The sequence below is a fragment of the Haemaphysalis longicornis genome, unplaced genomic scaffold, assembly GCF_048455015.1.
Source record: "Haemaphysalis longicornis isolate Haplotype H1 unplaced genomic scaffold, Haemaphysalis longicornis Haplotype H1 scaffold_1, whole genome shotgun sequence".
NCBI classification, from domain to species: domain Eukaryota; kingdom Metazoa; phylum Arthropoda; class Arachnida; order Ixodida; family Ixodidae; genus Haemaphysalis; species Haemaphysalis longicornis.
Window position 1 is genome coordinate 277,193,406 of NW_027526203.1, and position 13,765 is coordinate 277,207,170.

General features: G+C 48.4%; 1 protein-coding gene across 3 annotated transcripts in view; it reads right to left on the reverse strand.

Moving 5' to 3' along the window:
* The window catches only part of LOC144146571 (uncharacterized), a 74,820-nt gene that overhangs the window by 19,319 nt on the left and 41,736 nt on the right, over window positions 1–13,765 (reverse strand). For 2 of the 3 annotated variants that reach the window (XM_077678517.1, XM_077678522.1), the window contains one exon: window positions 7,605–7,821. In XM_077678517.1, the coding sequence (XP_077534643.1) occupies window positions 7,605–7,821 (217 nt within the window). The remainder of the gene's footprint in view (window positions 1–7,604; window positions 7,822–13,765) is intronic. The other variant, XM_077678526.1, reaches the window with a different exon arrangement.

Below are 13,765 nucleotides of genomic sequence, written 5' to 3' on the forward strand. Positions count from 1 at the left end.
TGCTGCCATGTACTGCTGTCTTAATTACAAAAACGCGTCATTAGTATGCTAATGCGGTCTCACTACAGAACTTTTTATTTAAACATGGGTTGCTTTCACTAAGATACTCGTCTTCTGGTTCTGTGGGCCTCCTTTAATTGCTTCAGCAATTCTGGTACCCCAGGGCGAAGGCCAATTCACCGCGTGTAATTCGAAGGAAAGGCGCGATTGTATTGGGCATCTTTTCCCGCCATTCCGCCCTCCTCTAACAAAGCGAAAAGTGTCTTTCGGTTCTGGCTTACTTGTGGTAATGTTCGATACACTGCTTTTTTGTCGAAGTTCAGGTTGTTTCATTCCTGCAGTTCGGAGTACAAAATCGGATGCTACTTTGATTGTTGCTAAAAGGTTTTGCATTAACGACTGTTAGAGATCCGGGTTTTATTTTGGTGAATGAGAACGCATTATTAAGCGGTGTTTATGTCCTTCAAGATTCAAAAGTCTTTAACACAAATAAAATGTGCACGGAAATGCTATCATCAGGACGGTGACGATGTTTTCGAACTGAGTCATCAGGAAGTAGCCATTGCCCTAGACGCAACAACCAGTAAGGATGCCCTCACTGCGTACCGACTCACAAGCCGCACGCGACAGTTACTCACGGGGACGCATATCCATAACAGCCGTTCACGTCCTCAATGCCATCGCTCAGCTACCCGAGATACAAGCCGTCTGTGTGCTCGGACACACATCCCTCGCCGGTAATGAGGAGTCCCATGCCGCTTCCCGCGCGCATATACACTGTGCCATTCTGAGAGACAAACAGCGCCTGCTGCCTCCAGGACGGAATCATTGGTTACGTATGGTGACATTCTGCCAAGGCAAAAGAATGTCCACATCCACATCCACAATGGGGATGGCTCCACATCCCCAGTTATCCAGACAAGAAGCCGCCCCCTTCCGAAGATTGCAAACGCGCTCCTATCCCCATCGCAGCCTTGTTCACGCCATCTACCTCACCCGTTTCCCCATTACCTGTAATTTCTGTCCTTTAGCCGGCACCCATCATATTGGAGTCCCAACAAACCCCAGACATACCTTCAAACCGCTCCCCTCTTACGAGCAGGGGGTGGCTTGCCTGAAAATCCCGGACCCTGGGACCAACCGCGTATACTGGTTAAGAAAGTAGTACCAGCCAAGGCCATGGCACCCCGGACTACGGATGTATTCACCCTCCTCCTGCGCACATCCAATGACAATCTCGCTGATATTTTAATAAGCTTGTTTGAGGGAATGATTGCGAAGTTTCGTGAGAAAGGCCCAAAGTTTAAATATGGTTGCTCAGCGAGCCCAATACTTGCGCGGGATTCCTCATCGGACGTCTATATATGCAGCATCGCTGAAGCTGCCAGGCTGTGGCGTACGACACGCCCGCCTAGCCTTCTCCGAAGACTTTGAACTGAGTCGGTTCGTAAAACGGAGAGAGGAAAGGCTTACACAACCAGGGCTCGGGGACAGCTAGGCTACATTCTGACTGCAGGTCACGGAGGCGAGTGGTGCACAGATGATGGAGAGCTGGCCGCCCAGGACCCTTCGATGCGGCCACAATAATGGTCGGGCGGCCGTTTCGAGTGCTGTAACGACCTCCACGGAAATTAAAGGGATCGTACTTGCATAGCCAGGCCAGGTTAGCGATAAAAGAGCAGTTTCTACGGTTTCGTGCGGCCGCCGAGAAACTCATTACGCCACCCGCTATGGTTGCCCGTGTCCGCCGGAAAGCCTAAGATGCCTCGAGACGTTCGCCCGTTAGATCCGCGCTGTTATCTTTCGCCCGTCTCGCCCACGACCCCTCCCCCTTCTTTTGGTTTTTTTTATCTAAGTTTAGAGATCGCCCATTTGCCATTTCTACATTTACTCATTTTGTAAAGAACGGCCAAAGAAATGAATTGCTCATTCGGCGGGAGACAGGAGCCGTATAGAAGGAAACGACGGCAACTACGGAGTCGCCGCTTTTGGGGTGCGCAGAATTGCATCTGCACTGACACGGATATATGTAAGGCGCGGTTGGGGAAGTTATAGGACATCGCACTACTCGTTAACGCAGATATACACTCACCAAATCTCGATTGGTTCTGGAGAAGTTAATGCTCTAACCTCTTGTTCTCTCTCTCTCTCTAACCTCTTGAAAAGTGCAACTGCACAACAAAAACTTCCGATCGAGAGAGAGAGAGAGAGAGAGAGAGAGAGAGAGAGAGAGAGAGAGAGAGAGAGAGAGAGAGAGAGAGAGAGAGAGAGAGAGAGAGAGAGAGAGAGAGAGAGACTGCAGGGTCCTTTCCTTGCGGAGGAGAACGCATCGAAAGATGTGCAACGCTAATAAATGTCCACGCGTCCGCGAAGACGACAACGATACTAACGGCGATAGCTCTGGAGTTAATTAATGATTTTATAAAAAGACGGGTCAGCTTAGCTGCTTTCACTGCAAGCAATAACGGCGCTTGAAGGGCAGTTTCGGTTGAGCAAAAGGCTTTTTCCGCAAATAAACTGCCTTGAAAAGCGCCAGCCATAAATGGTCACGTCACATTTCTTTTGAAAGAAAAGAAAAAAAACTGCTGAGCATGGGAAATGGGATAGTGGGTAACAAAAAAAAAGGATGTGAAAGAAAGGGAGCGTAAAGACGTTCTTCCAGCGTCAAGCCACTACATGTTCCAGTTCAATGATTGCCAGTAGAGTCTGTTGTATTATAATCGTTTGCCCAGGAAGCGTAGGAGCGCCTTTGTCGTCTTGTGGGCAGATGACGGTGAAGGTCAGTGACGTAAGATATACTCATCAGAGAACGACCGCTTAAAGTCTAGGTGCCAAAATGTTGACGAGAGCTGTTTTGTTTCCTATGAACAACGCGGGCACTCGCTTAAAAGCGCCGAACAGTCTTCGGCGGCCGCATACTTCACACTCGTCACTTGATGCCATTGCCATCGAGTAGAAGTAAGCATTCGTGAATGCCACCCCAGCCAGAGATGGCAAAGGAGGGTCGCGTCAGATCGTGGAAGACTTAGTGGAAGAGGACGTTGAAGGTGCGGGTCCAGGTCAACGATACGTGCGCTGGTGAATTTTTGAGTACTTCACCTGGACAGTGTTGGACAGTTGTCACGCAGCCAAGAATGCCCAGAGCGATTGCTGCGTCCGCTCTATAGAAAAGGAATGCGTATGGTCGCCATCCTATGATGGGCTTAACAGGCAACAGCCTTTTGCCAGTAAATTACGTGGCTTAATTCAGACAACGCGGGAAGAAGCTTGATTTGAAAATCCTAGATCCTCCCCCCACACCCCCAAAAAAGAACTAATAATAAGAACCAGGCGCCAAAGAGTTAAATCGTCTGCCTACACATAATACCAAGTATTACCTAAAGGAGGCATTAAACAAAACATAAAAATCCTGGAATTCTAAAAGTAAGCTTTCAAAAAATGGCAGTGACCGAGAAATTCAACACTTGCAGTTCATAGTCACCCACATCCTACGATCTCCGAAAATTAAAATATACCGATAGTTTTGAACAAACAAGTATAGAGGTTTGTTCACCGAAAGTATGAGCACTGAAATGCCCGTGCGTCAAAATGTCCGCAACGAAACGTCCTGCATCAAACTCTCCGAGGCCCCTAAAGTTCGAGTCAAGGCATCCCGGACTAGGGACGCCTTCCACGGGGCGAGGCCCACACATCAGCCTCTGCTGGAGAAATAAAAATATTTTATTCTCTCTCTCTTCTTGCGAGGGAGTGGTAGGTAGTATAGAGCACATCTCCTGCAAGGTACAATGTGCCGGTAATGTTTCGAATTATACCTTGTATCTTTGCCGCCTTTTAATATCCGACAGAGAGTATTCTCAGCGAAAAACATTTCCTCTATAGGCGCTAGTCACCCCATATCAATAAGGCACATTTAACAGCCCCTGGAGTTACGCATGCACGTTTGGTATCGCAGTTATTTTTTTTTCTTAGCGATGTGTGTCCCTGTCGTGCTGTGTGGGTTTCCTGTTTGATATTTTGTGAATTTCTTCAGCAGCCCCAGTACTTATATAATCGCTATAAGCTAATCTACGAAAATTTCGAGGCACATGGTTATGTGGACGTCAATGACACGTAATTTACGCGGACATTGCACGTGTGTCTATTTAATAAAACAAAATGTCAGTTGTGAATAAGTGCTCACGGATGTGCCTTCTCTTTTACACTTACATTTGCGTGTGTGAGTGTTGTGTGTGTGTGTGTGTGTGTGTGTGTGTGTGTGTGTGTGTGTGTGCGTGTGTGCGTGTGTGCGTGTGTGCGTGCGTGCGTGCGTGCGTGCGTGCGTGCGTGCGTGCGTGCGTGCGTGCGTGCGTTGTTACACTGGCGAAGGCGTCCCCGTACCGAGCTACATCGCCTCCTTAATGTAGTGGTAGCGTGACGAATGTGCGGCGAGCAAAAGAGTTGCCTCGGTGGTGACGACAGAGAGCCGAGGGCGAAGCCTAAACGATTTACTGCGTGGCGAGATGAACAGCGGCGATTACAGGAACAGCATGAGGTCGACGGGCAGAGCGGCGCTCTCAGTTCAGCCTCCAATGTCGATTCATACGAGCCACCTAGAGGGCGGAATTCATACACAAAAGGGGCAATGGTTTCGCTCCTTCAGCGCTTTGCGGACGTCTCGTGATATCGGGCGCACGTTTAGTCTGAGAGGGGTAAATGAGAGATTTCTGTAGGCAGCGTCCGCTCGCAGATTCAAGTCTCAACACGTACCCCTGTAGAACAGTTTGCTTTACTATTGCTGTAGGCGTGACTCATCCCCAGCAAGGGCCCGCGCGGCCGGCGCGTTCCTGCGTGTCGTAGCTTGTTTGTGTGTGAAAGGTGGTCTTTCCCGCCAAGCACACGAAGCTTCCCCGCACTACACCAAACTTGCAGCAGGCGCGCACAGGGTGGCGGCGCGCTGAATCGTAACAGTATGCAGTTTTCGAAAATTTACTTTACGAAGAAATTCAGCGCAGAGTGGCCTGCGTGTGTGTGGCCTGGCTCATGAGACACCTAATAGAAGCAATGTTCGGGCACTTTCCTACGCTCAAGTCCATACTGTATACTGGACACCAGCACCCTTGGTGACTTTGAATCGCCATGGTTTCTTTCGAGCAGCTGTGTTTGTGGGTAAAATCCATCAGGTCTAGGAAGAATTCTAAGCCAAAGTGACTGGGTTTCATCGAAAGTGGTTAGCGTCGTAGATGCCCATTACGGGAATAAAGGTCTCAATAGCGATTCCTTCTCCTTGAAGCTTCACTTCAGCGAACTGTTCGCGAGGTCTCTCGAACTTCGCTGAAGTGAAGCTTTGTGGCAAGTTGTTTAAGTCTTATCATTAGGCGCAAGCAATCATGGGTACAGGGATTGGCTTTCAATTTGCAACAACAAAAAAGGAACACTTAGGTATCTGATTCATAATTCTCTAGCGCAGGAAACCAGGAAAACAGATATCTAGCGTGGGAAGCCGGCTATCAGGAAACCCAATGGCCCACCTTTCCGCTTTAATCTATTAGATACCCCGAAGCTGGAAAATGCCTCACTTCAAGTATTGCGACGTGCAAGCAAGCAAATTGTGATGACAGCAGGCCGGATGTACATAAAAAATTCCCCCGCATTTCCCCGAGGGGGAGAATGTGAAAGTGCGAATGCACGGTTGTCGGCCCGCTTGCGGCGCTTGCGCTCGGCCCCCGCAGCCCACCGCCTCGCCGCCTTCTCTTCCATCTCTTCCATCGGGTTTGTAGTATCACGTGTACACCACGCAGTTATCAAGCCGCTATAACGCCGCTATAACGCCGCTGAGTCGCCAACGCACGCCGCTGACGACGTAGTTTGAATGCGTTAAAGATATAAGGCGCGTTACTAACACTGATATCAGCGAGATGTTACTGGAGTGCCCTATGATATATTTGTTGTGATCGGATTGTATAGCTTGTGGAAGTGCCGCATGACGGACAGGCACGCGGACCCCCTTGCCCAACGAAGTCCATTTTTCGGGAGCAAACTGCGTTGGTGCGGAGCATTTACGCGGCGCAAAGTGACCCACCAGAATGGCTGCATCTGTTGGACGCGTGCGTCTGCCTGCCAGAGTTTTAGCGAACGGCTAATTTTAGCTGCTGTGATATGCATCTTCTTGGATGACTCATAACTTTTGTAGGCTGTATTAAGGGTAGTTTTCCATGCAGTAAAGAAAAAAAAAAAAAGTCGCGTCCGTGGCTTAGTCGGTAGAGCGTCGCGCTGCGGCCGCAAAGTCCTCGGATCGAAACGTGGCGCCGGATGCTGTTTTTTTTTATATAGAGAGGAGGACTGCGTTAAAGATATAAGGCGCGTTACTAACACTGATATCAGCGTCGCGTCCGTGGTTTAGTCGGTAGAGCGTCGCGCTGCGGCCGCAAAGTCCTCGGATCGAAACCGGGCGCCAGATGCTGTTTCTTTTTTATATATAGACAGGAGGACTGCGGACGCCGACGCCGCCGCCGCCGGCGGCGGTGGAAGGTTTGGGGTCGCTTATAAAGTGCATTCGCACTTAAAAAATGAATAGTGGGGAGGCATTTCTTTTGTTCAGTTTGGATACACCGGCATGGGGGTTTTCCTGAAGGCGCGTAGCTCGGACAGCAGTGATTAAAGGGGTACTAACACGAAATTTCAAACCTGTGATAACGAGGTAAAAAGCTTCCTTTGTATATGGATTTATCGTCCAGGAAGTTTCAACAGTAGCCGTTCAGTATAACATATTTTAAATCAATTTCTATCTTCGCATGGACGAGAAAGCTCAGAACGGATACCCTTTCACGCGTTGAATGCCTCGTTTATGCATGCTCCGTTTAATGCCTCGTTGACGTTGAATGCCTCGTTGAGCATGACGCGTTGAATGCCTCACCATGCGCCTCGCCCCAAAATGCCGACGCCAGCGCTCCCGCGATGTATCCAAGGCTCTGGCTGCTATTGGCGCGCGCTGATCCGCCTTGTGTAGCACGTCGCACTTTTGGGACTGGCGCGCGCGTCCCGGACGTGCGCGTCCAGGACGACCGTGGTGCGATAAGAACAGTGACGTCAAGAGTGTCATCCTGCCATGGCGGCCGCCTTGGTGTTTGTGTCTCCCAACCAAAACTGGCACGAATAAACGAGGCTGTAAATAATTATTTACGCTGCAGTCGATCATCTAATGTGCCGTTCTATGATTACTGGGTTGTTAGGCACCCATAGCAACGAAAAAAACGTAACACAAAAATTTCGTGTCAGTACTCCTTTCACGATGCATCCCATAAATATGTGCCGATAGTGGGAGGTGTGCTAGGGGTGTTGTAATTAACCGCCGCACTCTCATCAGATAAGAAAGGATGGATGGCCGGCCACGAAAGCGTGGGAAAAACAGTGAAGGGCAGTGCACTATAGAATATTTAGATGAAACTGGCGGTTATAAAAGAAGATGAGACCTGTTATTTGCACGAAAACCAAAGAAAGTTGGAAATTATTCCAGCAGCACCGAAGCCTGCCGAGGACCCTATTTTACTAATGTCGCACACAACAAACAGTTTCTACAGAAACTTTTCATGAGTGCTTCGCCAGAAGGAAGGGAAAGGGGCACCTACTTCGGGTAGCCAGGGAGGCTTTCGCAGAAACTGTTGTCCTGGAGGCAGGTGGTGTTCAGCTTGTGCAGACTGGGCAGCGGCTTGGGGGGAGGCTGGTTGCGGTGGATGGAGATGTTGGCGAAGCGGGTGCGTCCTTTGGATGGTGTCACGATGGGCACGCACAGGCACTCTCGGGAGCACACGAACACGATCGCCACCTGGCGGAGGAACAACGGGTCTGCGTCAAGAAGGACACAGCGCATGTAGCTACTTGCACAGTGGTGGCTACTGAGGCGCAGCGGCCGGGGCTGGGGGATGCATGCGTCCAGTGCACCTGGAAATGGCGCGGAACGACGACACAGGCGCTCTTTTGACAGCCATTAAGGCATCAACGCAGTCTACGTCTTCACGAGTGCCCTTACCAGGAACCTTCATCTATGAAGTGTGTATCTGCTGTATAGGTAAGGAGGCATGGATCTGAGAAGGAGCGTAGAAAAATAAAATTCTAGAACACAGATTCATGAATAAACATTAATAGCAGCTATTGCGAATCGTTGCAATGACCGTCATTGAGTTATGTTCACTTTTCTGTAAGCGCGCTTAACGCTGTTCTAATGAACGCAACATTTTTTCATAGACCACGCGGGGCACTGACACAAATGTTTTTTATGAACAAGATATGCTTAGTGAAACACATCTTAAACGTTTAGGCGTTCGTGTGCGCATAGTGCTAGCAAGTTATGTCGTTATTGGGGCCAGGACACAAGGGCACACAGATAGCGAACGGACATGTCGTGTCACGGGGGCTTTGGGTGACAGAACATCTCTTGGCCTAGTTGATCTAGTTGGCCTTGTTGGACTAGTTGGTCTTAGCCTAGTTGACCTAGTTGGTTCTCTTTCACCATTCTTTCGAACCGAGGACTATAAGACGGAAGAACATTCACCGACGCAGATAAATAAAGTTGTGCTAAGCCCATTACTCTTGATGAGACTTCATGTAGTTGGACTCAGTTTTCTGGCAATAAAAGTAATGCGGCGCTAATGCCGCCATGCGTGTTAAAAACATCATAGATCTTCCAAATGAACGATGCAGTCGACAAAAAGATCATTGGTTCGTGGGGTCTTGACCCTGAATAACCTTTTTACTTTTCAGGACGCACTAAAGGAAAGAGGGAAGTAATCGGCAACTCCAGGTAAGAGCAGGGTTTACAGCTCCTTTGAATTGTCAAATCGGTTCACTTTGCGCAACGAACCGGCGGCTTGCTGGACTTCTAAATTAGTAGAACTACGGCTCAGGATACAGGCTATGGTTTGAGGCTCGCCATGTTGACCAAGATTCGTCAATGTATGATTTAAAATTTTTTGAGAAAGCAGGTAGAGCATTTTATTGTAGTCGCAGGCTACATTTGGGAGCTCTTTCCCGGACGGTTAAGATAAGTATCAACATCATGAACCTCATAAAAAAGTTAGCGGATACGATGAAAAAATAACGCAAATCCTTGCTAATAAGAAATTAATAATTTGGAGCTTCACTTTATTTCAAATCCTTTTTCTTCCTTTGGCGCCCTCCCAGAGGTATACGTGAACCCGCTGGTGATGATAAAAAAGAATGATAGTTGTATCTATGTTTTCCGAATTAATATTTTGTGCCGGCTTACCTTTTTGTGTTCGAACACAATGAGGCCGGATGCATAATGTATTTGCCAACTTAACGCCTCGATAACAGAGAAAGGGAATGAAGTTGGAGGACCAAAGCTATTTCGCCTCCTAGGCGGGTTCTGTGTTTTCGAAGCAACCTTAAGAACTGTAACTTATAAATTTCTGTCAATTTGAAGTTATTCCAAATGTTCAGATTCCGGAGAGCTTCTGACTTAGAAACCATTAAAATATTGTAGTTTTGGGTTTGTACTGATTATTTTTAAGCGTTGAGATACGACGGCTTCGTGCGACAAGCCGTTCTCCAAAGAGCAGGTCAATCAGAGGTTACTCAGAGCAGTTCAGTCAGAGGGAGCCTGCAGGGGAAAGACCGTGCAGCTTTTACACGACGATAGTAGGAGACAGAATTAGGCCCGGCCCGTTCAGCAGACTAGACGACCAGCGCAAGTTTTCCATCAGCCCCATATTTTTAATAGATGCAAAGTACCTCCGTTTAATGTTTCTTGTTTATGGCAACTAGGCTTCGAAGATGGCGAATGATAAAATGCATTGCTTCAGTGACCGGATGGTATGTAAAAAAAGGCGTTAGTACCTACCCCTATCCTCTTTAGACGGCCTGTAAGCCAGTTTGTGGTTTTTGAGGGGCTGCGTGGGGACTGTAATCACAGTGCAAGATTTTAGTGGAATCGCCCTGTTGTGGGTCGAGATAGACCTTTTTCTTTGTTGTAAAGTACTCAACGTTGCCATCGAATTTCTTGACTTGTTTGACAACTGTGGAAGCGCACTGCTTTGGCTCACACTGGCCCATCCTTCATTCTATGATATTTCCGCGGGTCTGCTTTGCTGCACTGCACTTAAATGAGAAGAACTTACTGCTTAAAATGGACCTATTTCACAGAGGTGCAATATGCAATTAAAATACAGGAATGGAATACGCTGAATCTTCGCGTTATCGTACTCGGCGATAAGGAAAACTCTGTAGTGTGCCCGGCCCAGATATACGGCAGCGCATCCACCCCGCGCGTATAAGGAGCGAGCGGGCGCTACGTCGCATTAAAGTATCTTGATATCCTGCGCAGCGGTCGAGGTAGGCGACGTCAGAGGCCCGCTTCGTCCTCTTGACTGCAGAGATTTGTCATTCAGCAATGTTGTGCTGAAGCACTAGTGCTAAAAGTGCTGTTGCGCTGTAGGTTCGATCTTAGGCCCTTTTTATGCCCAAGATTGAACCTACAGGGTTCAGTTGATTGATTGTAGGGTTTAACGCGCCGACGCTACACAGGCGATGAGGCGCGCCGTAGGTAAGGGCTCCGGATTAATTTATACCACCTGGGGATCTTTAAGTACGTGCACCAAAATCTCGAACGCACGGGCGTTTTTGCTTTTCGCCCCCAACAGAAAAGCGGCCGCCGCGGCCGAGAATCGTACCCGCGTCCTCGTGCTCAGCAGCACAACGCCATAGCCACTGCGCCACCGCGGCGGATGCCAAGGTTCATTCAGGGTTTAAACTAATTTAAATGTCTTTGCGACTAGTAAATTGTGATATTAATTGACGGCAGTGACTTGGGTCGTGCGATTATCAGTCTCTGGCCAACCGACAACAGGATGTTTGTTCGAAGACAAGGCTTATCTAGGCAGAAATGAAGGCAGTTATCAGCCGAACCGCCCCATTGAGAAAGTACACACAAAAGGACCAGAAAACTTATCTGGCATAATCGCTTACAATCACGAGGGGTCCATGAAGGACACTTGAGCGTCTCTCAGTGCCGATTTCTCACGGGCTCGCTGGTGCGTATCAACATTCTGAGCGTGTAAGTATCTCTAAATAAATTTTGCAAAGCAAGATGCGACATTCTGTCGGGTGATTCTGTAAAACAGTTATTGTCCAGTTAGAAAATGTGCTTTGTTAATTGCCATTTTTTGTTGCTATATTTATCTTGCCCTCTCTGATGCGCATAGGGTGCCTTGAACAGTATCTTGCCTTCGAACTATAAATGCCTCGCGCGTGAGTTCGCGCTTCGTTTAGAACGTCACACCCTCTTCACCCGCGATATCAGTTTAAAGGGACCCTGCAACCCTTTTTTCAACTTTTTTTGAAATCTTAAATGCTTGCAGAACGTAGTCCCCCAACACACCCAGTACTTAGATTAGGGGGTCGCAAAGTACCTCAGCCAAAAATTACTGCTCTATGCCCATCCGACAACTTGGAAACTCGCTCAAAAGATTTTTTTATCTTTCCTTGTCTTGACGTTCTTCAACGGCCCGAATTACGTCACTGAGGCCGTGTGGCGGCTGTTGGTCGGTTTTCCTTCAGTGGCAGCAGTGAACGCTTTTCTATAGCAACTTTAAAAATAAAGCAAAAAAAAAAAAAAAAAACAAAGCAGAAATAGAAGGCGTATATCACGCAGTGCCGCTCCGTGCTGGCGATAACTGTAGCTTTCGCAGTGCTTCCAGACGCGAAGGAAAGATTGATTGATTGTGGGGTTTAACGCGCCGACGCAACGTATGCGATGAGGCGCGCCGTAGTGGAGGGCTCCGGATTAATTTTGACCACCTGGGGATCTTTAACGTGCGCCGAAATCTCGTACACACGGGCGTTTTTGCTTTTCGCCTCCATCAGAAAAGCGGCCTCCGCGGCCGGGAATCGAACCCGCGACCTCGTGCTCAGCAGCGCAACGCCTTAGCCACTGAGCCACCGCGGCGGGTGCGAAGGAAAGAGTGCAAGCGTTTATAAAAAGTGTTGCAGGCTCCCTTTAATAAAAATCTTCGTAGCGTAGGTTGCTTCGAAGCCAAAGATTACAAAGTTCAAAACCCAGCTCCCTCCTTGTTCAAGATACGAGGGATTTCTGGAATTTTCTCTGTTAGCCTGAAAAAAAAAAAAAAAAACACATTCTAACACAGTATAGAAGTGTAACATCTGCGGTACTGAAACGGACGAGGCACTCCCCCATGAAACAGATGTTTCTCCTGGCATTTCCTTAAACTGTTGCTAAAAAACGTACATGGCCAAGTTGTTTTTAACAGCGCAGCTGTTTAAGCTTGAGTTCTATTCGTGCCGGGCGTCGCTCAAAACTCGGCGCAGCAAAGTTGACAGGAGGAAACTGGTAGGCCAGGAAGTGTGGGGGAGAGTAGCGAGGAGGCAAGGAGCCGACGAGCAGCTGTGGGGAGTGCGCCCCTGAGGAACAAAACGCTTCCCCTGGTGGGAGTCGAACCTGGGTCCCTCGTGTTTGAAACCGGCGTCTACCCGATTGCGCGATCATCGCATTCGGGGTGCTCTAAATTTCATTTGGGTTCGTAGCGCTGGCGTTGGCTTTGGACTTCGGCTAAGTTGAAGTGGAGGGATGTACGGGTGGGGGTGGAGAGGCGCGAGTCGGGGATTGGCTGCGACAAATGATGACGTAAGCGCTGACGTGCCGGTGTTCTCCTAGTTGAGAGAGACGGCATGCGCTCGGCGGAATAAGTATTTCAGTTACAGATAAGATGGGCAGACCTATGAAAAGCCAAGTTAAAGCTAGTGAAGACCACCAGCTCCGCTGTTTCCTTAGTCTTCGCATCTCAATTGTGGAAATGGCCTAATTTCTGTGTAATATTTATGAGAAACGCAAAATTAAAGCCTTGAAATTGTATTTTAAATTACGGAGACAAGTAGCAACTCCGTAACTAAATTTTCGTGCGGAAGTGCATAAGTTAATTATAAAGAACGGGAGAAACCATCAAACTTTAAAACTGAATCTCGAGGAAGGGAAATGTAATAAGTAGGGTAATCAGAGCAATACCTGCAGAGAATCAATATGTAACGTAATCGGAGTAACAAATGAGTGTATTTCGGGGTGTGATAGAAATGACCAGTGCTTCGGAAATATTATTGCCGCCGAACCAGAAAATACATTAACAGCACTGTTTGTTATGGGCCTGAACAAATTTGCTCTTCCTCCGGGACTTCGTGTTCACCAGAAGAGGTGGCCAGAAGGTGAAAACACCCGCATTTCCCCGAAGGGGAGCATGGGGAAGTGCGAATGCACGGGTGATGCTATGAGGGGGAGTTATGTTGAACTGTGTTGGCATTCGCCCGTTAGTTGCATTTAACACCCCCGCGTGATCAAGTGGGGATTCACACACCCCGTTAGTCGTTCTCTGGAAATCTTGGTGAATTAAAGTGTATGTTCGAGGAGATCACACACACACGCAAGTAAAGTGAAACGACAGTATTCTTTATTCAGCACTTGTTGGTGTTGTCGTTGTAGTTGACGGTCATTATGACCGCCTTGTGGTCACTGAAATGTACGGTCAAGAGTTGTTGCAAGACCGCGCGTATCAGACAGTTCCTCGCAAAGGCCAGGTCGATGTAGCTGCCGTTGATGGTGGTGGGAGCCTCTAGCGGTAGGCACGTCATGGAGTGGTTGGCGAGCATGTATTCCATCAACCACTCGCCGCCCTTTCGCACGTCCACGTTAAAGTCCCCAACAACCACGACCGGGTCCGAGGGCTTTACGCGCCTGGCCACACTCTCCATCGCCGCGTCCACGTAC